Below are 27,293 nucleotides of genomic sequence, written 5' to 3' on the forward strand. Positions count from 1 at the left end.
GGCCCTACCCTGAGCGTGACTGAGGGTGGCATCACAACCTCCTGATCCGCCCTGCTCTGTGCATGACAGGGGGCGGCACCCCAACTCCCAATCGGCCCTGCTCTGAGCCCGACCAGGGGCTGCACCTAGGGATTGGGCCTGCCCTCTGTCACCCGGGAGCAGGCCTAAGCCAGCAGGTCGTTACTCCCGAGGGGTCCCAGACTGCGAGAGGGCACAGGCTGGGCTGAGGAACCCCCCTCCCCCCCAAGTGCACAAATTTTTGTGCACCGGGCCTCTAGTAAGGTAATAAAACATAATGGTTAAAAAGAAGAAATTTGAAATCAGACTGGCCTAGGTTTATATACCTGTTCAACAATTTTGAATAAAGTGTGACCAAGTCATTTAACATATCTGAAATTCAGTTTTCTCATCTCATATGTTGACATAGAATTAAGTATGATGCATATAAAATCCTTAGCACAATATTCAATGCACGGAATATCAAAAAATTTTGAAGTGTTGTTCTCTTCTCCACATGTAAATGATTTCATTTGTGACTCTTTTCTTTAGTTTCTCTAAACAGGCACATATTATTACTACTATTGTGGATTTTTTTCACCTATGGTCAAATCCTATCTCTCTTATGACCTTTCACTTTTCTGCTTTTCCCCCTTATCTCAAGAAGAAGACAGAATCACAATGTGTGCACCAGGCCTCTACGCTATATAGTAAAAGGGTAATATACCTCCAAGCACCGGGATCAGCAGAGCCGAGAGGCCTCCTGGCACTGGGATCAGTGTGACTGGGGGCAGCGCCCAAATCCCCTGATCGGCCCTGCTGTGTGTGTGACAGGGTGCGGCAACCCACCCCCGCCCCCACGGGCCCTGCTCTGTGTGTGACGGGGTAGAGCCATAGCCTCCCCATCGGCCCTGCCCTGAGTGTGAGAGTGGCGGCGCCCCACCCCCCTGATCGGCCCTGCCCTGTGGGTGATAGAGGGTGGTGCCCCAACCCGCTGATCCGCCCTGCTCTGTGTGTGACAGGGGGCGGCACCCCAACTCCCCTATTGGCCCTACTCTGTGAGTGACAGGGGGGAGCTCCTCAACCCCCTGATGGGCCCTACTCTGTGCATCACAGGGGTGAGCTCCCCACCCCCTGATGGGCCCTGCTCAGTGGGTGACAGGGGGCAGCGCCCCAACCCCCTGATTGGCCCTGCTCTGTGCATGACAGGAGGTGGCGCCGCTACCTCCCCATCGACCCTGCCTTGAGTGTGACAGGGGGCAATGCCCCAACCCCCAATCGGCCCTACCCTGAGGGTGACTGAGGGTGGCATCGCAACCTCCTAATCCGCCCTGCTCTGCACATGACAGGGGGCGGCGCTCCAACTCCCTAATTGGCCCTGCTCTGAGCCCGACCAGGGGCTGCACCTAGGGATTGGGCCTGCCCCCTGCCACCCGGGAGCAGGCCTAAGCCAGCAGGTCGTTATCTCCCGAGGGGTCCCAGACTGCGAGAGGGCACAGGCCAGGCTGAGGGACCCCCTCCTCCCCCCGAGTGCACAAATTTTTGTGCACCGGGCCTCTAGTCTATATAATAAAAGCCCAGCAACCATTATGGCGGAATGACTGGAGGGAGTCACTATGAGGCGCACTGACCATGAGGGAGCAGACACTCAATGCAGGAGCTGCCCCCCAGTGGTCAGTTCACTGCCACAGCTGGACTGGTACTCAGCCAGAAGCCAGGCTCATGGCTGGCGAGCACAGCAGCGGAGGCAGGAGCCTCTCCCGGCTCCGTGGCAGTGCTAATGAGTGGCAAGACAAGTGGTAAGAAGAGAGCAGGCGGGAGGTTAGGAGTGAGGGGTCCCAGATTTCAAGAGGGTGCAGGCCGGGCTGAGGGACCCCCCTCCCGCCACACACACAAATTTCGTGCATCGGGCCTCGAGTTATTATCATATGGGAGCTAAGAAACAGTCTTGCTGTTTTGAATTGAAACGTGTTAACAGTGGAGAGATGTCAAGAACTTAAGGTAAAGCATTTACCACTACCTACGCCCTTTTTCCCTTGGTTTTTGAAGCATCACACTCTTGATAGTTGTCCTTTCTTGAGCTGTTCCTTGAAGCATCTCTTCCGTCTTCATTAGACATTTCTATGTCTCAGAGATCTGCCTAACAAGAATTTCTACAGCTTCAATATCTAGACTGATAACCTACAAATCCTTATCATCTATCCAGTGTTTCTCGTGTACTCCATCTATCCAGTGGCCCAACCCAGAAAATTAGGTGGACTCCCCATTTCTCCCTCCTCACCAACAAGCAATCCATCATGTCCAATTACATCTACATCACTCAAATGTATTTATGTCCATAACCCCCCCCACTCAGTCATTACTTCAACACTTGCCTGAAATGTCTCTTAATTAGTCTTTACTCCCGTCAATCCACTCTCTACAAAGTAAACTTTAAAATCATAGAATTGATCATGATATCCCTGTATTCAAAATTCTTCATTGGCTCCTTTCAATAAAAGACCAGGAACAGGAACAGGCCTTTGCTTAGCTCTCCAGAGGATCATGAAGGGCAGACCCTGGACCATGTGACTCAGTTTGTTGGAGTGTCATCCTGTGCACCAGAAGGCTGCAGGTTCAACCCCCTGCCAGGGCTCATAAGGAGGCACCCAATCAATGTATCTCTCTCACATTGATGATCGATGTCTCTCTCTCTCTCTCTCTCTCTCTCTCTTCCTTCCTCTCCAAAATCACTTTTTTTTTTAATTAAAAAACAAAACAAAACAGGAAGGCAGGATATAGTGCATTGGTTAAGAGCACAAATTCTTGAGTAAGTTTGGATTCAAATCATGGCTTTATAACTTATTAGTTGTGTAACTATGGGCAATTACCCTTTCTGTGTCTGTTTCTTCATCTGTAGCATGAAAGAAATGTCACCTATTTCATATAAGTATCAAATGAGGAATATTCAATTAATGTATATGTAGTGTCTGGCTCATAGTAAGAACTCTACACTAGCTATTTTTATCTACATTCAAGCCAAAATAAATATTCTAGGTCTTAGCAAGTTCTTTATCGTCTACTCAGATGAGCTTTTCTTAACCACCATTGTCTTTGCCAGGCTAACTCCTACTTCAGGTCTCAGTTTACAGATCACTTCCTGAATATTAAGACTGATTTAGGTATTACTCCCCAGAGTATCCCAAAATATTCTTATATACATATGTACCCCCAAAGTATTATATTATCTCTATGTTACAACTATTATTGACAGTGAATATCATGGAGAAACAGAATATAGTTGCCCACTATATCCCTAGTACTTAGCATATTATCTGGCATGCTGTAAATACTCAGTAAAACTGAATGACTGGCTATGAGCAAAAAAGAAATTGTCAGAGCAATTCATAGACATATTCCATCTTACGGAACCTAACAGCTGCAAAGTACGTAGGCCTGATTCAAGTTTTCTGTGTGTGTGCCTATGAATAAAGATAGTAGTCTAAGATCTGAATGAACAGGTAGCTATGATTAGCTAAGGGTGTGTGATATGAGTAGTAAGAAGCTGACTAATATATGGGCCAGACAGAAAACCACACAGACAGACATCCCCCTAAGCAACTGTATTACTATATAGCATATGTTGGATCCGTTATGATTATTAAGAAATCCATAGGTCTGTTATGTTTTACTGAGTCAACAAAACAGACAATGCTCTAAGAGTTTAATCCTAACCTTTAGATGGCATCAATCCATACTTTTTACACTGCATGATTCTTCAAAATTACATAGTAAAATAGATGTATCAAGAATGGGATATTAGTTGGGATAATATTACAAGAATGGGATAATATTACAAATTAATTTATGATGGATTCTCTTTCAATAGCAAATCACCTAAAAATCTCTGTTGTTTACTTAAAATGTATAACCAATGGATGGAAGAAGATTATCAAGATGTAATACAACATTGACCTTCTAAAGGACACAAAGGTAGGAAAAGCTTCTGGGCATCAGGTATGGAACAGTTACCACAGGTAGGCATCCAATTCTGTACTAATTTTACTGACAGCTGAGCCAAAATTAAAACATGTTATTTTCTGACAGGAAATACAAACTTATCTACAAAAAAATGTTTTCCTCAAACAAAATTTTAGTGAACACTCTTGAATTATTTTATAAGGACTAAAGTAAGAGGAAATTATGCTCGTATAAAAGATGAAATGTCATGATTTAAAGTATGCATTGGAAAAAAAATAAAGTATGCATTGATTTACAAAATGCTGGCATTAGCACAACTTTTTAAGAACCTATAGATTACATAATGTGAAGTACACCTCAAAACATGAAATCTGATTAATCATTATGAATACATCATTAAAGGATTAATTTCTAAGTCTATTACTAATATAAATGGATTATAAAAAATACCTTTTTTCCCAAAATAAACTATGGCAGGTATAAAAAATAATATTTTAAATGTCTATTAATTTCTTCATACCAATTTTCCAGACCAAATAATAAATTTTATGTAACACTATTGTAATCCTGAGAAAAATATACCTCCAAATATAAAGAATTAATCTCCAAGTCATATTCACTAGAAGTACCTGATCCATTATGAAGATGTGATGACCACACAAATCTATAATAATAAAAAGGTAATATGCTAATTAGACCAACGTCTCCCGGACGTCATTCCAGACTTCCTACCTGACGAAGCCAGGGCCAGAGGGAAGCCAGCCCGGGTCCCGGGTGCCTGCAGACAGCCTGGGGGAAGCCAGCCCGGTCCGAGGTGCCTGCAGGCGGCCTTGGGGAAACCAGCCCAGCTGGAGGAGGGAAAACTGGGACCCGGGTGCAGGAGGGAAGCTGGTACTGGCAGCTGGAGGAAGGAAGGCCTACTCTTGCATGAATTTTCATGCATCGGGCCTCTATTTATAATATAAAACCTTAGAGATAAGTTTACATCAATTTTCACATAAAAATACGACCATAAAAACTGATAGTTATCAATAACTATAAAAAGCATAAACAGGTGTTTTTTAGATTACTTAAACAGTTAAAATTCACTGAAAAACTGTGCCTTACTTGTTCATTAACTTTCTTTTCTTTCTCCAACTCCTTTTCCATGTCCTCCAATTCTCTATCTTTTTGTTCCAATTGCTTTTCAAGCTGGTGAATTTCATCACGTAAAAACCGAGTGTCACGTCCACCTGTAGACTGTTGTGCCATCTTAAACAAACCAAAAGTACAAATTAATCCCATATTTAGAGATTAAAATAAATCAACAAACAACTATCTTGACTTTAAATGTATATTATAATATTTAAAGTCACATTACCTTAAGAAATATATTTTAAAATTTAGCTTATTTAAGATTTAGTTCATAGGATGACAACCCTCTAAGCTCTTCCTGAGCCACCCAGACCTATGAAGAACAGACGGTGAATTACTCAGGCTCTGTTATAGCTTCTGAGCCAAACTAAACTGCCAAGGCACAGAAAACAGATGAACTATCTAGGTTTCCCCTGAATAGCAGAGCTCTGAAACCAGGCTACAAACTACCAGAACCTTCATCCCAGTCACTGAACCCTGGTGTTAACCTGCCCTTACTCTTTTTTTTTTAATTTTATTTTATTGTTGAAAGTGTCACAAATGTCACCTTTTTTCCCCATTGGCCCCCCTCCACCCTGCCCCTGCCCCCTCCCCAGCCCTTCATCAAACTATTCTCTGTCCATGGGTTATGCGTATATGCATATAAATTCTTTGGTTAATCTCTACCCATCCCCCTACCCGCTTCCCTCTGAAATTCATCAGTTTGTTTCATGCTTTAATGCCTCTGGATCTAGTTTGTTCATCAGTTTATTTTGTTCATCAGATTCCACAAATAAGTGAGAAAATGTGATACTTGTCTTTTTCTGACTGAACCTGCCCTTACTATTATATCACAGACTATTTAGAGCAGTGTTATCCAATAGGACTTTATAGAATAGAATGTTCTCTGCACTGTTCAGCATAGGAGCCACTATCCACAAGTTCCTAACGAGCACTTGAAATGTGGCTAGTGCAACTAAAGAACTGAATGCTTAATTTTAATTACAATGAATTTAATTATTCATCTGATTATCTTTAAAATATTGCAGCAGACTAAATCCATTTCACTTCACATTCCTGTTATTTTGGGTCATGATCCAAAACTTCGAATCCTTTGGTCATCCTATCTGTCTTACATTCATCTCTTCACCAGATTCTGTTACCCTACCTTAACTAAATTTACCTCCTTTTCTCCATGCTTCAAAAATTTTCATTTATGCTACTGAAAATCCTCTTCAAGATAAGGTAATATTTTACATCCTCAACCTTTTTTACAGAATCATCCTTTCCAAATCCTTGCTGTAGTTGCAATAGGCTCCATTAGTATACTAAGGTGCTTTGAAACTCTGTCAATCAGAAAATGATCATTTACATCTATATATTTCAGGGTCAAGAGGTGATGATTTACTTATGCAACTTCCAAGCTATCATCCCTGCATTATTCTGCAAAACCTCAATACACCCAGCTACAGATCTCTACCTACTCAGGACAGAAGCAAACTACCAACTTCCCAATCACTCAAAAAATTCATTGAGAATTTCTGGCACATGGTCATAGTCTTCCATCAAAAGACTCTCTAAGCCAGTGATTCTCAACCTTCCTAATGCCGCGACCCTTTAATACAGTTCCTCATGTTGTGGTAACCCTCAACCATAAAATTATTTTTGTTGCTACTTCATAACTGTAATTTTGTTGTTATGAATCATAATGTAAATACCTGATATGCAGGATGTATTTTCATTGTTACAAATTGAACATAAAGCATAGTGATTAATCACAAAAATATATGTAATTACATATGTGTTCTCTGATGGTCTTAGGTGACCCCTGTGAAAGGGTCGTTCAACCCCCAAAGGGGTCAGGACCCATAGTTTGAGAACCACTGCTCTAAGCAATATTTATATCTATACTAGAGGCCAGGTGTATGGGATTCGTGCACTGGTGGAAGGCGTGGCCTGTGGGGATCTGCCTGCTGTAGAAGTGCTGCTTATCCTGCATTGAGCATCTGCCCTCTGGAGGTGAGTGTGCATCATAGCAACTGGTTGATTGATCATTCTGGTCATTCTGCTGTTTGGTTGCTGGGCTTTTATTAATATGACTAGAGGCGGGGTGCACAAAAATTTGTGCACTAGGGGGGTAGTACCTCACCACGGCCTGTGCCCTCTTGCAGTCTTTGACCCTTGGGGGATGACCACCTGCTGGCTTAGACCCGCTTCCCAGGGGATTGGGCCTAAGCTGGCAATCAGACATCCCTCTGGCAGCCTGGGAGCCCTCGAGGGATGTCCACTTGCCAGCAGGGACCAGGCCTAAGCTGCAGTCGCACATCCTTAGTGCTGCTGAGGAGGCGGGAGAGGTTCCCACCACCATCACTGTGCTGGCAGCCATCATCTTGGCTTGTGGCTAAGCAGAGCTCCCTCTGTGGGTGTGCACTGACCATCAGGGTTAGCTCCTGCATTTTGCGTCTGCCCCCTAGTGGTCAGTGTGTGCCATAGTGACCAGTCATTCCTAGGTGTTCTGCTTTTAGGGTCAGTTTGCATTTTACCCTTTTATTATATAGGATAAAGGCCTGGTGCATGGGTGGGGGCCGGCTGGTTTGCCCTGAAGGGTGTCCCGGATCAGGGTGGGGGTCCGCTGCGGTGCCTGGCCAGCCTGGGTGAGGGGCTGAGGGCCATTTTCAGGCTGGCCAAGGCCCCACGGCGACGGAAGCTCCCAGCCTCTCCTTTTTTTTTTATTCTGGGATTTATTTACCTTCTATAATTGAAACTTTGTTGCCTTCAGTGGAGCTCAGAACCGGCCATGGCAGGCAGGAAGCTTGGCTTCCTCCATCACTGGAGCAACCAAGCCTCCTGCTCGCTCCTGCTCCATGGCTGCCAGCCGCTGTCTTGGTTGGGTTAATTTGCATATAGTTGCTCCGACTGGCTGGTGGGCGTGGCTTAAGGTGTAGTGATGGTATGGTCGATTTGCATGTTTGTCTTTTATTAGATTAGAAAACTTTCATTCTTGGCCTTTTTTTTTTTAACTTGCTTCTAGAATTCATTATTAATTCCCACTCTCACACCCACACCAGGACCTTTTCCAGGGAGGAGCTTTATCTGCTTTATTTACAGGACTGGAGGCCTGGTGCACAAAATTTGTGCACTGGGGGGTGGGGGTCCCTCAGCCCAGCCTGCCCCCTCTCATAGTCCAGGAGCCCTCAGTAGATGTCCTACAGTCTGGCAGAAGAGGCTTGGAGCAGGTGCCCCGTGTGTGTGTGTGTCCACTGGGAGCCTGCCCCCAGCTGCACCATGGAGGCTTAGAACAGGCGCCCCTCTGTATTGATTTCTCAGGCTCCTGGCCGTGCCTGTGTGTTGTTCTCTCCCTTGAGCAGCGGCCAGGGCAGGCTGGAAGCCTGGGTCGCCCTTGGTGAGCCAGGCCCCCAGCCACTCCTTGAGCGGCGGCCAGGGCGGGCAGGAAGCTTGGCTTCCTCCATCATCGGGGGCAACCCAAGCCTCCAGCTCCATAGCCGGCCGCAATCTTTATTGGGTTAATTTGCATACTTGCCCTGATTGGTTGGCAGGTGTAGTGGAGTGACACCAATTTGCATGTTTCTCTTTTATTAGTGTAGATATCTGCCTTTGACCTCATGGGACCCTTTAATCCCTTGACTCCTCTTCTCCCTAACTTCTCATACCACTCTAATCTTGACTTACTTGCCTATTCAGCTAGGATTTCATAATCATCACTTCAACCACTTTCTTACCAACATCTCCAATAGCTCTATTCTTCTAACAGCAACTCTCAGGCCATACACTAACACAGAATGGTTCAGACTTTTTAATTTACTTAGTAAGTATTGAGAGTAGTTGGTATTATCCTAGAAGCAGAATATGCAATAGGAAATAAAAAACAAAATTCACTGAGTTAACATATAAAAGAATCAGGATTTGAACTCACATAGTCTTACTCCAGATCTAGTAAACTCTATATGTCTTGCTTTATCTGACTTCCTTAAAACTGGACTACACATCTCCTACTCTTAATTTTAGCAGATGACCTTCTCTGCATTCTCTCAATTTCCAGGCACAAAACCTACAAACTAAAGGCTTCTGTACACATCCATTCATGCTCCCTTCCTCCTTTTAAAATCTAACCCATTTGTATCACATTCCGTCCCACATTCTCAGGAATCTCAATATATTCAGCTCCTTAACAATAAATTTCTTATTTTGACTCTTGCTTGGCTTTCTCAAAAGATGCTTCTATTATACCTTCTGTCACTATTCCTCAAATTTCCACATGCCTCACTCTACCAGTTATTAGTAATCTTTTGTATACCTATCTAAACCATAGCCTCTATATGATTATTGAATGTTTTTATTTTGTTCACAATTGAATGCTCAATTCTTAATAGAATTTAAGGTACATAATAGGCATGTAAAATAAATATTGAACAAATAAGTATGAATATAATATCATTCTTGTGATTTTTCCAACCAATAAAAATAAAAATATAAAAACAATTCCAAATAATAAAAATAACAACAATTATATCCTAGAGAATACAAAAGGACATACCTCCAGTTCACTTTCCAGTCTCATTAATTCAGTTTGGAATTTATTTTCTGTTTAAAATAAATAAATAAATAAATAAATAAATGTTTCAAATGGTCAGATTTATCAAGCTTTTAAATAAATTTCAATAAAATTAATTCTTTTTAAAGATTACATTATGATTTTATATGGTTGTTATGTAAGAGGAAAAATACTATTTTATACCAGACCCATAAAGTTGGAGTGATCTTTCAAAATAGGATATACAAATTTTATAGAGTATATTAAAGCTAATTCTCTATTGTTTAGTGAATAAATGGATTCCACTAACAGCATAAACTTTCTAAAAATTATTGTTGATGCTATTAGAGATGTCTCCTCTTTTCCCTCCCGTTGCCCACCTCCACGCAGCACCCAACCCCACCTCCCTGTGGTCTTCACCACATTGTTGTCTGTGTTCATGGAATTTGCACATATGTTCTTTGGCTAATCTCTTAATACCATAAACTTTTCTCAAGGTCTTTACCAACTTTTGCTTGTTCTTCTCCGGCTTTATCAATTTCTTCCAAAGCTAGCTCTGCTTCTTGAGCTTTCATCTAAGTATTTAAAAAAAAAAAAAAAAAGCTAACATTAATATGCCTTTAAACTAAAATGTAAGAACTGAAAATGAGAATTTTATTTGCTCTCCCAATACTTAGTGTCTGCAGTGCTTGTCACACAGTGACATTCAATAAATATTTGTTACATGAATACCACATGATTTCCTTCTTAAGGCTATAATTTCTAGATTCTTTTTTTTTTTTAATATATTTCATTGAGTTTTTACAGAGAGGAAAGGAGAGAGATAGAGAGTTAGAAACATCGATGAGAGAGAAACATCGACCAGCTGCCTCCTGCACACTCCCCACTGGGGATGTGCCCGCAACCAAGGTACATGCCCTTGACCGGAATCGAACCTGGGACCTCTCAGTCCCCAGGCCGACGCTCTATCCACTGAGCCAAACCGGTTTCGGCAATTTCTAGATTCTTAACAGTTTAAAACATCTTTGTTTCCTCTTTTTCTCTCAAGTCTTACATCAAGTATTCCTAGCGTTTCCTTTTGTAATGTTTTCCAATATCTTTTTTTTCTCTTTTCTATTTCTTTTTTCAATTCTGTCATTATTCTAGTCCAGGGGTGGGCAAACTTTTTGACTCTGAGGGCCACAATGGGTGCTTAAACTGGACCGGAGGGAGGGCCGGAACAAAAGCATGGATGGAGTGTTTGTGTGAACTAATATAAATCCAAAGTAAACATCATTACATAAAAGGGTACGGTCTTTTTTTTCAATAGTTTTATTCATTTCAAACGGGCTGGATCCGGCCCGCAGGACGTAGTTTGCCTACAGCTGGTCTAGTCCATAATTTTATGTTTAGTCTCCTTCTTTATGTTATATCCTTCAATTTGTCCTATTAACATATCCGCATTAGCCTTCCTAATGCATATTTTTGTACCTATCAATTGTGGCTCAAAACCCCTTAATGAGTCCTCACTGCTGACAAATAAAATAACAAGGCTGTGAAACTATACAAATACCCACCATGTTTCCTCTGTAAGCTGCTATAAACTTTTTGCACGTGTCTCCTCAACTGTAAAGAATATACATTTTCAATTCCCAGTTTTTATTTATGGTAGCCTCCAGCTCTAGAAGCTCCTTAACATTTTCCCACTGCCTTCCACTTACCTAAAACATCAGTCTTTGACCTTTATGAGGTCTTCTCACACTTAACTCTCTTCCCCTTCTAACAAATCCCTATAGCAGTCATCTGCATTTTTCATTTCTACCTCAGGATTATGTTAATATCATTAACAGAGGACCTCCCTATGTTATTTTTAAGCATACCCATTCTGTTTCCCCTACATGTTCTTTTAGGAACTTTAGAGCAAAAACTAGCAATGTTTTACACACTAAAATTCTCAAATCACATGTGAGGATATCTTTTTTAGTGGTGATTTAGGCACGTTCAGAAAGATTAACTTATTTAAGAACAGATCATTAAATTTTTCTAATAGTCAAAGCTGTTTTTAAAACCTACTACATACAAACCTTCATTAGTGACTGAGTAATTCTGAAAAGGTGTATCACGTTTTCTTGACTTTCATTTTTTAGCTCATTTGCTTCCACCTAAGTAAACAGAAAAGCAACTATTTTATATTTTATAACCCTCAAGCAAAACATAAAAATTCTTCCAGCTAAACCGCTCATGACTCCACGGACCATTTAGATTCAGCATAGTTATATGTTTATATCTACGCATTATTTGTCAATTAAGCACCTTGGATAAAGAAACCAATAAATTATCTGCCAATTTTTCTTGACGAGGCAGGTCATCTGGGTCAACTTTCATTATTTCTTTCCAGTTTATATTAGGTGGCATCTTGAATTCTTTAGCAATGCTTTAACGTCTGAAACAAAACAGGTGGATATTAGCATTTTCAAGGTAAAACAGCATTACTGTTTTTACAGTATTTTACAATTTTTAGAGGTTACGTTATTATAACTCTGGTGTTAGCAAAGAGCTGTGCTATGGCTCCTTAATTGTGTAACAAATATGTGAGTAAAACAGACTTCCTCAAAATTAGAGCAGTTGGTACAAACCATCAATTATTGTACCGGCTAAATATAAACTATGACAACTCTCTTGCTAAAACTAATTTAGGTCAGAACTAAGGTTTCGAGTAACCTTCTCCAAGCTCTTTACCACCAAGGCGCGCGACCGTGCCAAGCGCGGGGGTGCTTGGAAGGCTGACCCCTGATTCAGAGGAGCTGGAATTGGCGGAGGGGTGGCGGGGTGGGACGTGAGGTGGAGTGCAGAAATAAACGACTGAAAGGAGTGCATCTGGGTCGGAGTAAACAGGGCTGAAGCAAGAAGGCAGACGGAATTCGAAGCAAAGACTACGGGGCGGGGAAGCTGGGCTATTGCACACGGGCCCTGAGGCTTAAAGAACCTGCGTGGGAAGAGGTTCGCTGCTCCTGCTCACCAGGATCCACCTAGCACGCCTGGCAACCAGCGGAGGTTTCTTATCTACCGCATCCACCAAGCCGGGCCCGCAGCTACGCCCGACCGCTCCCCTGCGCGGTTCCAAGCGGACACTGGATCCCGCCAACTGGTTCCCAGCAAGCAATAGAGGCGGCGGCTGCTAGGCGACACCATTCTCCACCCAGCCAAGGCTGGGACAAGGTCCCGGATGCAAAAAGAGCCTACATTTCACGACCGTGGGTGATGCTTTACGTTTAGATCCCCCAGCAGGTTCCCAGGACTCTGCGTTAAGGACGAGGACAAGGCGTAGAATTAGGACTCCAAATCCCAGGGTGCAGTTCTTCTTGGAAGCTTGTGCATCCTGGGAACTGAAGTATCGGAACAGTGGAGGGAGGCCTTTCCCGGCGTGCAGTGCGAGGCTGCGAGCGAACTGGGGCGGTGGGGGATCCACCCGGAGGCGGGAGGCGCAGCCGCGGCCGGGGCGCGTCTGCGCTACTGACCTGGACGAGGTAGACCATGACTGTCCCTTCGGTGGCGTTGCTCGCCGGCCCGCTTTTCCTGAGGTTTCCCTAAGCCACCCCCTGGTGGAACCGCTCGCAGGTATGGGCGGGCGGGCGGTCAGCGGCCGGGGAGGAGTTTAGGGGAGCTGTCCCGGCTTAGGGGAGCTCTTTCCATTGGGGAGGAAGGGCCGGTGCGAGTCTGAAGAGGTGGGGAAACCCCACCTTCTCCTTAGGCGTTTGCTAGCTGCGGCCCGGGTGCCGCTCTCTGTAGGAAGACTACGGAGAAAAAAGTTTTAGCCTTTTTTTGGTTTCAGAATGTGTCTCTGTGCAGTGGAGCGAAGTGCGCGCGGCCGAGATTCTCCTCTGGGCGCGAGTGAAGAATTGGCGAGAGGACCCCGCCCCCGCGCACCCGCCGCCTCACCTGCGGCGCCGGGACCTTTGCGCCGGAGGAGTTAGCGGGGAGTGCAGGCTCCGGAGGGGAGGCTGGAACTGGTGTGGCCACTGCGGGGGGTGCAGGGGGAAGGGGCCGGCTCTCACGGTTCCCGTCATTCACCTGGGCCCGCAGGTGCCCTTCTCAGAAAGCACCTTTGGTGTTTACAACTCTTATTGGTGCAAGTCTTGCTCTTCCCTCTTCTCTCGGCCATTCTGGAGTATGATATGTTCTCAAGAAGCCAAGCTTTCATAGGGTCCCCAATACCTACTCATTTGAAATTTCCTCTGGATTATTACAGAAACTCCTCAGACACCTGAATGCCATCCACGATGCCTTCCTTTCCCTTATATTTCAACTCTTAGCGGTCATGTTCAAGTCATTAACAACTGTAGTAGATTTTAACATCTAAATATGTCTTAACTTTATTTCCTCTCATCTCTGTTGTCAGGGCTCTAATATTATATAGCAGCATGTTTTGGAAAAATAAAAATGCTGACCTCCTTTTTACAGCTGTAATACTTTAAACAATAAAGATTAAAAAAATTTTAAGTTGAAAAAAAATAGATTTGAACTCTAAAAGGCATTTTCAACTATTTGGACTAGTGTCTTCCATTTATCTTTTTTTTAAAAGCACTTTTTATTCTTACTATAGTTGACAATAAATTTTTCTATTAAAATAAATGATAGGTTTCTTTACAAAACACATGGTTCAGTAGAAATAGCTTAGTAAAAAATAAAAACAACTTTTGAGAGAGCTGTTTAAAGACATCAGATTTGTCATTTTTCCTAATCCCTTACTGAAATATGTCAAAAACTATTCATTATTTAAAAAAAAAAAACAAACAACCTAAAAGCTATGTTCTACATTATATCTGCAGAACTTAACTGGAAATTTGTAACTTTTGATCAATCTTTGCTATGTGTTCATTTTTTTTTTAAGATTCAAAATGTGAGAGTGTACGATATTTCTCTTTCTCTATCTGACTGTATTTCACTTAATACCCTCAAGGTCCATTCATACAAATGACAGGATTTTCTTCGTTTTTATGGCCGATTAATATTTCATCGTGTATATACACCGCATTTTTTGTATCCATTCATCTCTCCATGGACACTTGGTTTGTGTCCATGACTTGGCTGTTGTAAACAGTCTGCAATAAATATGGGGGTGCAGATAGTTCTTCGAGAATGGTTTTGTTTCCTTCTGATATTCAGGGTAGAATTAGGGATAATATGGTAGTTTTATGTTTAAATTTTGAGGAACTTCCATACTATTTTCCACAGTGGCTGCACCAGTTTACATTCCCACCAGCAATGCACAGGGTTCTTGTCTCCACATCCTTGACCATACTTATCTCTTGTTTTTTGATGACAGCCATTCTAACAGGTGTGAGGTGAGATCTACATTGTGGTTTTCATTTGCATTTCTCTGATGATTGGTGATGAGCAGCTTTTCATTTACCTGTTGGCCATTTGTGTCTTTGGGAAAAGTTCCTGGGCCCATTTTTAATCTGATTATTGGGGGATGGGGGGAGGGGTTTGTTTGGTTTTTTGCTATTGAGTTATATGAATGCTTTATACAGATATATATTTGCAAATATTTTCTCCTGTTCCATAGGTTTTGTTTTCATTTTGCTGATGATTACCTTTGCTGTTCAGAAGCTTTTTAGTTTGATCTAGTCCCACTTGTTTATTTTTACTTTGGTTGTCTTTGCTTTTGGTTTTAAATCCAAAAATCCATTGCCAAGAGAGCAGTGTCAAGGGGTTACCCCCTGTTGTCTTCTAGGATTTTTATTATTTCAGGACTTATGTTCAAATCTTTAATTCATTTTTAGTTGATTTTTGTGAGCAGTGTCAGGGAGTGGTCCACTTTCATTTTTCTGCCTCTGGTGGCTCTCCAGTTTTCCCAGCACCATTTATTGAAGAGGTTATCCTTTCCTCGTTGTATACTCCTGGTTTCTTTATTTCTGGTCTCTGTATTCTGTTTATTGATCTAAGTGCTTGTTTTTATACCAATACCATACTGATCTGAGTATTACAGCTTTGTCATTAAATCTTCATAGCAATCCAGTGAAATGGGTGCTTATATTGTTCTCATTTTCCAACTAGACTTGGCGAGGTTAAGTATTCTGCTCAATCAATCTTAAATTATGTGATTGAACACAATCTTTCTGGCTGGAGGACCCTGCTTGAATCTGCTATACTGCCTCCTCAGGCATGCTGTTAACTAATATTCATAAAGTGCTTGTACTTCAATCTTGCAATTTATAGTAAATATTTCATACTCTAATTATATAACTTTGTTTACTCAAGAAGGTGAATTAAATAATCTTCTTTTCCCAGTAATAAGCCTTTTTTTTTATCCTCACCCGAGGATATTATTTTTATTGACTTTTAGAAAGGAAGGGAGAAAGAAATATCCATCAGTTGCCTCCCATTTGTGCTCAGATCAGTGATTGAACCCTCAATCCAGAATTCAACCAGCAACCCTTTGATCTACAGGACAATGCTCCAACCAACTGAGCCATTTGGCCAGGGCAAATTAAATACTATTCATGTTCAGTGTTTTTAAGTCATAATTTAGCAGGGGAAGTAGGTATGAAATGGGATAGTATTTCTTAAGCACATATCAGAACCTTATTTTTCTTGTTTTTTTTTTCATTCATTGTAGCTATTAGTTCCTATTTGTTTTTATTTTTTGTATTGATTTTTAGAGAGAGAGGAAGGGAGAGGGAGAAACATTGATGTGAGAGCAAAATATCAATCAGCTGCCTCCTGCACCCCCCAACTGGGGATCAACCCTGAAACCTGGGTATGTGCCCTAACTGACAAGCAAACGTGCAACCTTTCAGTAAACCTGCAAGGGACGACACTCAACCACTGAGACACATGAGCCAGGGCCCTTCTCATTCTTTTACTAGTTTTATTTTGTCTGTATTGTTTTTTTCTACCGTTTATTTCCCTCACCCTGTTGTTCATATTTATATTCCCAACAACTCAATGTATCTGGTCTAATGGTAAATTTTTGTTGTTGTTTGTTTGTTTTCTTTTTAATAATATGTTTTATTCTCATTTTTTAATGTGAAAACAGGTTCAGAGAAACTAAATAATTCCCTAATACTTAAGGAAGCTAAGATTGCAACCTAGATCTCAATTACAGTCCTGGCTAAATGCAAAATCTTGCTTAAATTTTATTATTTTACTCATTCTAAAAATAATTTTGAGCTAAAATGAGTTATCTATGGTCTAGGTCAGTGGTCGGCAAACTGTGGCCCCTTGAGTGTGGCTCTTCCACAAAATACCACGTGCGGGCGCGCACATACAGTGCGATTGAAACTTCGTGGCCACGCTAGAGGGGCCAAAGAGCCGCATGTGGCTCACGAGCCGCAGTTTGTCGACCACTGGTCTAGGTCATAATGCACTATAGTATGTAACTAACTCAGAATCATGAAATTTAACTCAAGTTCTAGTTCTGTCACTTTCTATAATTTTGAGGAAAATTACTAAAACTCACCATTATTTTTTTAGCATATTTTCTTCATTAGTCAATTTTCACCTTTTCAAGAGAAAAGGTTTATGTGACAATTTTATAAATGGCTTTACTACAGGAACACTTGCCTGGACTTGCCTTCTTTCTTCTCTGTGGTTTTATGAGTAGTTTTATCTGACCAAATTCATTTCACAAGAAAGACTTGCTTTTAGTAATTGCTACCTCTGTTCTCTTTATCAGTCAACCTATGTTCATTCCTTAGATGTTACTCCCATTGCCGTTTTGCTGCCTTATCAAGAAAATGAGTTGTAGCTTTTCCAGCTTCTGAAATAAGGCAAGGCCATGAGCAATTTAATATCCACTTGTCTATAATAAATGTTTTGTTTTGCCTTGTTGTCATGGAGAGGAATCTATGCAGCAAGCAGGTACTTGTCTTCTCTCAACTTGAGAAGACTGGAAAGATTAGTGGGAGTCATAGTGAATGCAGACTTTGCAAACTTAACAGGCTAAGTTTTATGAGCTATAAAATATTGATAAGATATAGTCGATTATTCCTATTGAAAAAGGTATAATCATGAAATTATTGAACTGAGCAGTCTTTCTTTTTCAGGCTAAATTTTCCCAGATCTATATAAAATTTTCCTGCAGGTTAATTTTTTTTCTACAGTTAAAATGTTGTATTATTAGAAAAAGTGAACAATCAGTACAGTTTTGTTGAAGGAATTATATTGTTTTGTATGTCTGTAATGTAGCTCATGAGTGGTCTTCATTTGCAGTTGAACTTTTTGCACGTATGTCGTGACATCCTGTTTTTGCAAGCAAGCATAAATCAGTCATCCCATCCACTCAGATCATATGCATCTGTGTGAATATGCTTGTGTGCCTAGAAAAAGAACTTAAAGTTCCCTGCCTTAGTCTGTTCATGCTGCTTTTAACACGGTACTCGAGATTAGGTGATTTATAAAGAACAGGAATTTATTTCTCACAGTTCTGGAGTCCAGTTAAGTCCAAGATCAAAGCATCAGCAGATTCAGTCAGTGTCTGGTGAAGACCCACTTCCTGATTCATAGAGGGGGTCTTTTCTCTGTATCCTCTCATGGCAGAAGGGGCAAGGGATCTATTTTATAAGGACACTAATCATATTTATGAAGGCCCCACCCTCACAATGTAATCATATCCTAAAGGCCCCACCTCCAAATGCCATCATAACTTGATTTGGGGGTGGGGGGGGCGGACATCAGCATCTAGTTTGTAGCATTCCCACAGCTAACATGTAACAGTAATGTGTTACATTGTTATGGTAATGGCCTCCAGTGAATCATGTCTCGCCCTGTCTATGCCCTTTCCCCTATCTCTACCCTCTTTCCCCTAACCTCTACCCTTGAAGATAGCTCTTTTGGACAGAACCTAAGATGACTCCACAACTGAGCTTAGGACCTGCGTGAGAACTAGCTCTCTCTCCCTCCCTTGGAGAACCTTCAAAAAATCTATTATTTTGGCCCATTTATAACCTCTCTCACATTTATTCTGGGTTTACATTGCTTGTTGATGTTTAAAAGTATAAATGCAGTAAGCAGAGACTTGAAAAGAGCTTGCACATTGGGACTTGCCTTCCTGCTCTCCTAAAGTCACCATTTAAGACGTTCAGGCTAATGGCCACAAGTACTAGACTAGCTTTTTAAGCTGAGACACCGCCCCCCCCCCCTTACCTTTTAGATATCCAGTCTCTTTTTTTTTTAATATATTTTTACTGAATTCAGAAAGGAAGGGAGAGTGAGATAGAAACATCAATGATGAGAGAGAATCATTGATCAGCTATCTCCTGCACCCCCCACACTGGGGGATCGAGCCCACAACCCAGGCATCTGCCCTGACCGGGAATCGAACCGATCAATGGTCAGCCACTGAGCCATGCCAGCCAGGCTAGAGATCTAGTCTTAAGCAGGATAACCATAGGCAGGAGTGTCCCCAGGCACAACCAGCAGAAGAAATGTGTGGGTGGATACACACACACACACACACACACACATCTGTACGTATGTATACATCAAATAAAGACAACGGAGTTACAATATTTTGGGTCTCTTAGTCTGAAATTGTAGAGTAGGCTGGCAGGCTAGAAACTCTCCAGGAGGACCTAATGCTATAGTCTTGAGGTGGAATTTTTTTCTTAGGGTAGGTAACTTCAGTTTTGCTTTTAAGGTGATTCAGCTGATTAGATGAGGTCTAGCCACATTATGGAGTATAATCTCCTTTACTTAAATTCATCTTTAAAAATTTTTTTAAAACATTTATTGATTTTAGAGAGAAAAACATCTCTTTGCTGTCCACTTATTTATGCATTCATTGGTCAATTCTTCTATGTGCCCTGATGGGATCAAACCCACAACCTTGATGTATCTGGATAACACTCCAAGCAACAGAGTTACCCAGCCAGGGCTACTTAAAGTCACCTGGTTGTAGACGTTAACAACATTTACAAAATACCTTCATAGCAACTCCTAGGTTAGTGTTAGAATACTAGTATTACTACTGTTGCCTAGCCCAAGTTCACATATCCAACTGATAAACATTTTTTAATGCTATCCACTCAGTAAACATTATCACCTCATCGTTAAACCCCTATCTATACCAAGTTTATAAAATGCCAAGATAATGGATTTTTTTTTTTTTAAGAGTGAGGAAGGGAGAGGGAGAGAGAGAGAAAGAGAAACATTGATGTTCCAGAGAAATAATGATCAGCTGCTTCTTGAATGTACCCCAATTGGGACCAAACCACACCTAGATATGTGTTCTGACCAGGAATCAAGCTTCAGTGCTTCAGCCAACTGAGCCACACTTTCCAGGGCTGAGAATGGGATTTTTAAAGATTACCCAAGGTTGCTTAATAAGGAGAAAAAGGGAGAGAGGTAGTTCTAGTGCATGCTTGTGAGCCCAGTTGTGGACTTACCTGAGGTTCTGCCCAAAAGCCACCTGTGGAAGGAGAGGTTAGAGGTAGGGGTGGGACCTCAACAAAGAAGAGCTGGATATCACCAGTTTCTAAGGAGGGAGCAGAGAGCTCCCTTCTAGTGAAGGAGGAAGAAATTGATATAAAGGGAACTTTAGGTGACAGTCACCAATGATGTGGGGTTTTGTCCCAAAGAACCCTTAACCACCTGATAGTCTCATTGTTGGTTAATCAAGTGGTCAAGTAAGCCCTTTTGCTTTTCTTACTTTTTTTTCCCCTCTCCATTCTGCTTTAACTTTATAGTGTTCAAAAACTATGTTTAACAAGAATGTAAGGTTTATCTCTAGGTTGAAAAAAAAGAAAAGAAAAGGAACCACAATCCCTATTTCATTACAACAGGCTTCTCATTTACAATGAGCCCAAGCCTGGATGGGATAGAGGATAAGCCCAAAAGTTAAATGAAGTTTAGACTTTTGATTATTATGTTGGCACTGAGCATTTCAATTACTGAATGAAACTGTTTTACAACTTAAAGTGACTGCATAACTTTTAATTACCTAACTGTATTTAGAAATCATGGTATTCAAGTTTCTTAAAGTAACATTTTTTAACTTTGTGGTTTTTAAGCCTTTAAATTCACCTAAAAATATTGTTTGTGAAGTATCATTTTTTAAAATAACAGATAACTCCAATTGAAAGAACTAAATTACCTTAATCATTTACATTTAAAACTTAACGGTTAAGTTGACTTAATTTAAAACTGCATTTGTAATTTTAATATGTTTATTTGTATTCAAGGACTTCAGATGCTAGACTTAACAAGTCAAATGTTCTCAATACTTAAACAGACAAAAAAGAACAACAAAACAATAATGCCTGTAGATTACATTTAACACTAAAGCAACTCAAATTCTATAAAAATTCCAATACTAAATCTAAACTTGGCTAAGTCCTTTACTTTTATTTTTTTAAACAATATGTGCTGGAGAAGGAATAAGATCTCAAATGTTCTGGAGAACAACAATTTTGCAGATTTTTATACATTTGAAATTAAAGAGGGAGGAGGGAATGGAAGGAAAATTACTTGGAGAGAAAGTAAGGTGGGATGGGATTACAGCATAGATAATAAAATTATGTCTTTCTTGAGATTTTAAAAAATGTGTTAACCTGGATGCACAGAAACAATGGAGGGGGCTTGCTTAAGGCAAAGGTAAACCTTTTACTAAGAAGTTACTTGCCTGGGGCATTACTATCCACCATGACCTACCCAGTTAGGAATTTATGATCAGATCACCTTGTGAAGTTACTTTCCATAGAAGCACACTTTTTGTCCACAGGTCCCCCTTTTGGTCATAAATCAATCCAAACGATGCACTGATGTCCAACCTTTTGGTAGATAGATAGTGTGGTCTCACAGCTCCCAGAAGGCTCATTTCTAGGAAGTCTCAGTATCCTCATTGTCTTATTGATTTTGGGGGGATGGGGCAATAATGTAACCCATGAGATTTGAATTGAGGCTGAATTTTCCCAAAATGGGAAGGGCAGGTAAAGGGAAGGCAATCAAGCATTATATATATTATGAAAAAAACAAACAAACAAAAAAACAGTCTGGATTTTTTCTATCCTATGAACTATTGCCTTCTGTGTCATTTTTCTAGTATTATGTAAGCCAGCAATTTTCATTGGTGAATCACAAGAATTTTTAAAACATGAAATACCTGACTATTCAGTCAGGGCACTGACCTCTTGTCCCTTCTATTGTCATAAGAAAAAATGACAACAGCTAATACAACAATAGCCAACCAGTGTGAATGAATCAAAATTATATATATATATATTTTTGTCAGGTAGGCCAAAAATATAGTAATATTTTTTGGTGTGCTGCAGAATTTTAGTATTTAGTTTATGTGTGCCATGAGATGAAAAAGGTTGAAAATTGCTGCAGCAGACGAAATCTCCTGGTTGTAAGCTACAGTCTTTGAAGTCTTTGTATCTCCTTTCAGTACGCTAAAAAATGGATCAGTCGCTAATTTATCAATTTATTTTAGCCAATTAGTAAGTCCTTGATAATAATGCATAAAGTCTCCACTGAGTAAAATTGGTTCACATGCCCTTTCTTCCAGATGCATAGAGCAACCAGTGACTATTTCATAAGGAGAAAGGCGGTGTTTTCAAGGAGTAGCTCTCAGGTTGAGAAGCACTATAGGGAGACCTTTTGGTCAAGGGAGACTAGAAGCTTCTGAAAATTTAGCTTGTTGAGTTTTAATTGTACCATTTGGAAGACCCACCATTCCAGAGGACTGGGGGTGATAAGCACAATGAAAATGCTGTAGAATAGGCAAAATGTTATAATCGATTGCATTATTTGCCCAATGAAAGGAGTCCCTCAGTTACTACATAACTCAGAGGGAATTCCCCAACTGGGAATTGGGTCAGATTTGACTAGCAAAAATATATGTTGCCTTGTAACATTCCCTAGTTGAAAGGGAATAGGTTCTGATTTAAAAATGAACATTGGGTCCCTGGCCAGGTGCCCAGTTGGTTAGAGCATCGTTCTTATATGTCACGGTTGCAGGTTTGATCCGTGACCAGAGTATCCCATCTCGAACACTTCGGTTTTTGACCAAGTTGTTCATAGAAAAAACTCAGTTTTGAACCTGGCGGCCCTTTCATGCTGATACCTCAGCATGACAAAAAGCATCTCTCCAGCACAAAGAAAGGCGAGAATGCTTTTGTTGCTGGCAAAATCGATTATTTGCACAATTTTAAAACATAAAAAGGCCATCAAGAATGCTAATGTTAAGGATGTGAAAGTGCACACAAAACACTAATCACAAGCAATTAAAGAGGTAGCAAAATTGTTGATTTGGATAAAGGAAAGCAGTTAGCTAGTGACAGCATTTCTGAAGCAGTGATATGTGAAAAAGCGAAGATGCTACATGTGGACTTCCTGGAAGTTACCCCTGGAACCAGGGCTGAAAGTGATTCTGTTATTGGAGAATTGCTTGGGTGGAATTTCTGTTGCTAGTAGGAGTGGAGTTCTTATGCTATCTTGAGAAAAAGAATTTTCTAAGAATCAGGAAGAATGAGTGATTTTTATTTGTGTGTAATTATATCGCTCGGTTTCCAAAGTTCTATTTCCCTTAAACTAGTCCTGGAAAAGGTGCAGCTGGGGGCTTCAGCAGAGCTAGAAGCAAAGCTAGTGTCCAAAGTTTCTGTTCAATGGGGGAGTTGAGTCCACCACAGCATCAGGCTGACTGTAGTCCATGTGAGCAACAAGTGAACCAAGAACCCAGTGTGCAAGAGAGAGCACTCCCTTTGTTCAGGAACCTATGTATCTCAGATTTTGTACCTTTGCAGTGGCCATGACCATTCTAGACAGTGATTCCCTCCCAGGTGTGATTGACAGACAAGCACTTTCCCAGGTCACCCAGACCTTAGTGGACATGCATCTATTATCCAGTCCCTTCCCCCATGTGGGGAACAGACCAGAATGTTAAACTGCAGCTTCCTGGCATAAATGCCATGCCTATATTATCGGGCCTTCTCTTTACTCCTTTCCTCTTAATTAATAACCAGGTTATTACAACAATATAAATTTGTTTAGGCTAATAGGGGGTGGTTTGATAAATTTAAGCAAGAGATGTTTGTTTATAGATTAAACATTTACTGTATATACTAGTAAGAAAGGTAAAAACAGAATCATTGGTGGGTCTGGAATGAATTAATTCATTATATCATTTCTAATGGGGGAAAATGATTCCGTTTTCAAACAAATCACTTCTCAAATTGCCTTCCAGAGCGAATTAAGTTGGAAAGCCGAGGTTCCACTGTATGTGCTTTCTTGAGGATAATTACAGTTTATTTCAAAGATATGTTAACTTAGATGCACAGGAACAATGGACACAGCCTGCTTATAGCAAAGATAATTCTTTTAGTAAAATGCTATATACCTGGGGCATGACGACCCAGTATGACCCTCCCAATTAGGAATTTATGATCAGTAACCCTGTGAGATTACTTTCCATGGAACTTCTCTTTCATTTACACAATTGTCTTCATTCTTGTGAATTTATAGCCTTTTTTTTTCTTTCTTTTTTAATTAACACCTTTAGTGTCATGTTAGCATGTTTGGGAAGGAGCTGAGGCAAACAAATACCTGTTCAGTCTTTAAACAAGCACCATTAACTTTTTTGTGTGATAATAAGTGTGTAAGTACAAGTCTGTACCATTTAGACATGGTAAATCACTTCGGGATTCAATAGAAGCCCTCCAGAGCTCTCTCTGGGAGCATGCCTGATGCCTCCACCTTGCCCTTCCCCCAAGGCATATTATATTACCTTTGCCCTTCTCACTCCTGAGCTGACAGAGCCCTCTTTTGCCTCTGACTTGTTTCCTGAGCCTAAGTAGCCCAGCTGGCTCACTCCTACTACCTTTATACCTTTCTAAATAAACTTTCTCTTATAAGGAAGGAAGGAAGAAGAGAAGGAAGGAAGGGAGGGAGGGAGGGAGGGAGGGAGGAACCTTTACATAATGGAAAAAGCCCTTTCTTTTCATTGAAAACTATATTTCTTCAAAAGATACAGCTAATTTCCACTCCTGATTTGTTGGATTGGGTTTTTCATTTCTTTAAAAACGTTTTTAAAAAATAAAATAAAAACGTGTTTTTTTTATTTTTTTTAATGTATTTTATTGATTTTTTACAGAGAGGAAGGGAGAGAGATAGAGAGTTAGAAACATCGATGAGAGAGAAACATCGATTAGCTGCCTCCTGCACACTTCCCACTGGGGATGTGCCCGCAACCCAGGTACATGCCCTTGACCGGAATCGAACCTGGGACCCTTCAGTCCGCAGGCCGATGCTCTATCCACTGAGCCAAACCGGTTTCGGCTAAAAACGTTTTTAAAGAAATGAAAAATGTTTTAATGAAAAGGTTTCATTTCTTTCTAAGGTTTTCTCTCTGGTTCTAAAGATAAGTTAATGTTTTCCCATAGGCTTTTGTATATCTCTATGTAAATTATCAATGTTAAGAAACATCCAAACCTGTAGAGAATTTTTATGAGTTTATTTGAGCCATGCTGATGACATTGCTGGGAATCAAGATCTCAAATACCCCAAAGGATGACTGTTTTTCAGTTTCTTTTCTACATTTGTAATTGAGGGAATGTAAGGAAGACTATTGACATGAAAGTGAAAGAAAGCAAGGTACATGATAGTAAACTATATTATGTGCTCACTTGAGGGTGTTTATGCCTCTGAGGGATCTGAAAAAGAGGCATTTCAAAGGTGTGTTGACCTAGATGCTCAGAAACAGTAAGGGTAAGATAAACGTTTTAGGCCTGGAGGTTAATACCCATCATGACTTTCCTAGTTGGGAATTTATGTCAGATCACCCTGTGAGATTACTTTTGATCACTGAACTTGTACATACTCCCTTTTTCATCCCCCAAATCTTACATATGATTTGAAATCTTTGCCTACCCTTTCTACCCTATTCTTTCTCTCTGATCTAACCAGAACTCTTATACATGTATACCTCAGATCTCACGTCATCTGGCTCTGTGAGTGATTATTAGTTTCCTATTGCTGCTATAACAAATGACCACAAATGTAGTAGCTTAAAATAACACAAATTTATTATTTTCCAGTTCTATAAATCAAGTTCCGAATAGGTCTCCCTGGACTAAAATTAAGATGTCAATGGGGTTGTGGTCGTTTTAGAAGCTCTAATGACAAATGTGTTTCTTTGTCTTTTCCAGCTACTAGAGTTTGCCCTGACTTCTTAGCTTGTGGCCTCCAGCCAGCCATCATATCAGTCTGACCTCTGCTTTTAGACTCCTTTTAACTCTTCACTTGTAAGGTCTCTTCCCATTGAACTGGTTTACCCAGATAATCCAGGATAATCTCCTTATCTCAGAATCCTCAATTTAAACACACCTGCAAAGTCTCATTTTTCATGTAAGGTAACATATTCACAGGATGATGGGATTTGGATATGGACAATTTGGGGAGCCATCCACAAGTGATAACACTAAAATGATAGTAATGACACTACTCTGACTGGAAAAGTATATCATCAACTTGTAATACCTCTCAACCTTATTTTTATCATAGGGTTGATTTTCCAGTATCTTCCAGTTCATGTAGTCCTTTCTATTCTAAACCATTCTCTCAATGAATCCTTCCTACGCAATGATTTAATTATATATTATCACATATAAAGTTCATTCTCTAGATTAAAAGTGTTGTAATGGGAAAAAGAAAAGCCATGATTTAGACCTAGGTTATAAACTCATATGCCCCAGAGGCCAGGTAAATAGCATAAATCAATCAAAACAATCTGAGTAAAGAGAATGGAACTGTTGTTAACAGCATAATAGCATTCAAGACACATTTTTTAAAACCTTTTGATCAAACTAAACAGGGCTTCAGGTACAAGTTTGGACCCCTGATTTAGGTAATAGTTGATCTTTAGATCTATCTAATCTAATAAAAGAGAAACATGCAAATTGACCATACCTCTACTACACACACAAGCCATGCCCACAAGCCAATCAGGGGCAAATATGCAAATTAACCCAACTAAGATGGCAGCAGCCACAGAGCTGGAGTGAGCAGGAGGTTTGGGTTGCCCCCAGCAATAGAGGAAGCCAAGCTTCCCACCTGCCCTGCCAGCCCTTAGCTACACTCAAGGCTACAAAGTTTCAATTATAGAAGTCAAATAAATCCCTGATACCTGCTTCCAGCTGCCATGGCCTCCGCTCAGGGAGTGGCTGGGAGCCTGGGTTGCCAAGGGGCAACCCCGGCTTCCAGGACTTGGGCTCCACTCAAGGCTACAAAGTTTCAATTATAGACGATAAATAAATCCCAGATATTTGCTTCCAGCCCACGGCTGTAGCCAACCTTTAAAGGCCCTCAGCCCCTTACCCAGGCTGGCCAAACCCCCATGGGGTGAGGGTCCCCACTGTACTGGCCGGTTACCCCAGTGGGACCCCACCCTGATCCAGGACACCTTTCAGGGCAAACCAGCTGGCCTCCACCCATGCACCAGGCCTCTATCCTATATAATAAAAAGGTAATATGCAAATCGACCCTAACAGCAGAACCACTGGGAATGATTGGTCACTATGACACACACTGACCACTAGGGGGCAGATGCTCAATGCAGGAGCTGCCCCCTGGTGGTCAGTGAGCTCCCACAGGGGGAGCTCTGCTCAGCCACAAGCCAGGCTCATGGCTGCCAGCACAGCGATGGTGGTGGGAGCCTCTCCCGCCTCCTCAGCAGCGCTAAGGATGTCTGACT

The 27,293-nt window shown here is 41.0% G+C and overlaps 2 protein-coding genes across 8 annotated transcripts in view; one reads left to right on the forward strand and one right to left on the reverse strand.

Moving 5' to 3' along the window:
- CEP290 (centrosomal protein 290kDa) overlaps positions 1 to 13,204 on the reverse strand; it is a 124,622-nt gene extending 111,418 nt beyond the window's left edge. Inside the window, exons 1-7 of one of the 2 annotated variants that reach the window (XM_015571133.1) lie at positions 13,120 to 13,204; positions 12,621 to 12,901; positions 11,915 to 12,044; positions 11,686 to 11,763; positions 10,128 to 10,197; positions 9,626 to 9,672; positions 5,065 to 5,208 (exon numbers count right to left, since the gene is read on the reverse strand). In XM_015571133.1, coding sequence (XP_015426619.1) covers positions 5,065 to 5,208; positions 9,626 to 9,672; positions 10,128 to 10,197; positions 11,686 to 11,763; positions 11,915 to 12,016 — 441 coding nt within the window. In that variant the 5' untranslated portion in view covers positions 12,017 to 12,044; positions 12,621 to 12,901; positions 13,120 to 13,204. Of the gene's footprint in view, positions 1 to 4,539; positions 4,622 to 5,064; positions 5,209 to 9,625; positions 9,673 to 10,127; positions 10,198 to 11,685; positions 11,764 to 11,914; positions 12,045 to 12,620; positions 12,902 to 13,119 lie in introns of those variants that run through there. The other variant, XM_015571131.1, reaches the window with a different exon arrangement.
- TMTC3 (transmembrane and tetratricopeptide repeat containing 3) overlaps positions 12,984 to 27,293 on the forward strand; it is a 70,008-nt gene continuing 55,698 nt past the window's right edge. For 2 of the 6 annotated variants that reach the window (XM_006774738.2, XM_006774739.2), the window contains exon 1: positions 13,038 to 13,219. Coding sequence is in view for 1 of the 6 variants with exons in the window: in XM_006774737.2 (XP_006774800.1) it covers positions 25,175 to 25,195 (21 nt within the window). In the remaining 5 variants the exon portion in view is untranslated. Of the gene's footprint in view, positions 13,220 to 25,084; positions 25,196 to 25,744; positions 25,954 to 27,293 lie in introns of those variants that run through there. The other 4 variants (XM_015571137.1, XM_006774737.2, XM_015571134.1 and 1 more) reach the window with 4 other exon arrangements.

The sequence above is a fragment of the Myotis davidii genome, unplaced genomic scaffold (assembly GCF_000327345.1).
Source record: "Myotis davidii unplaced genomic scaffold, ASM32734v1 scaffold108, whole genome shotgun sequence".
In the NCBI taxonomy this organism is placed as follows: domain Eukaryota; kingdom Metazoa; phylum Chordata; class Mammalia; order Chiroptera; family Vespertilionidae; genus Myotis; species Myotis davidii.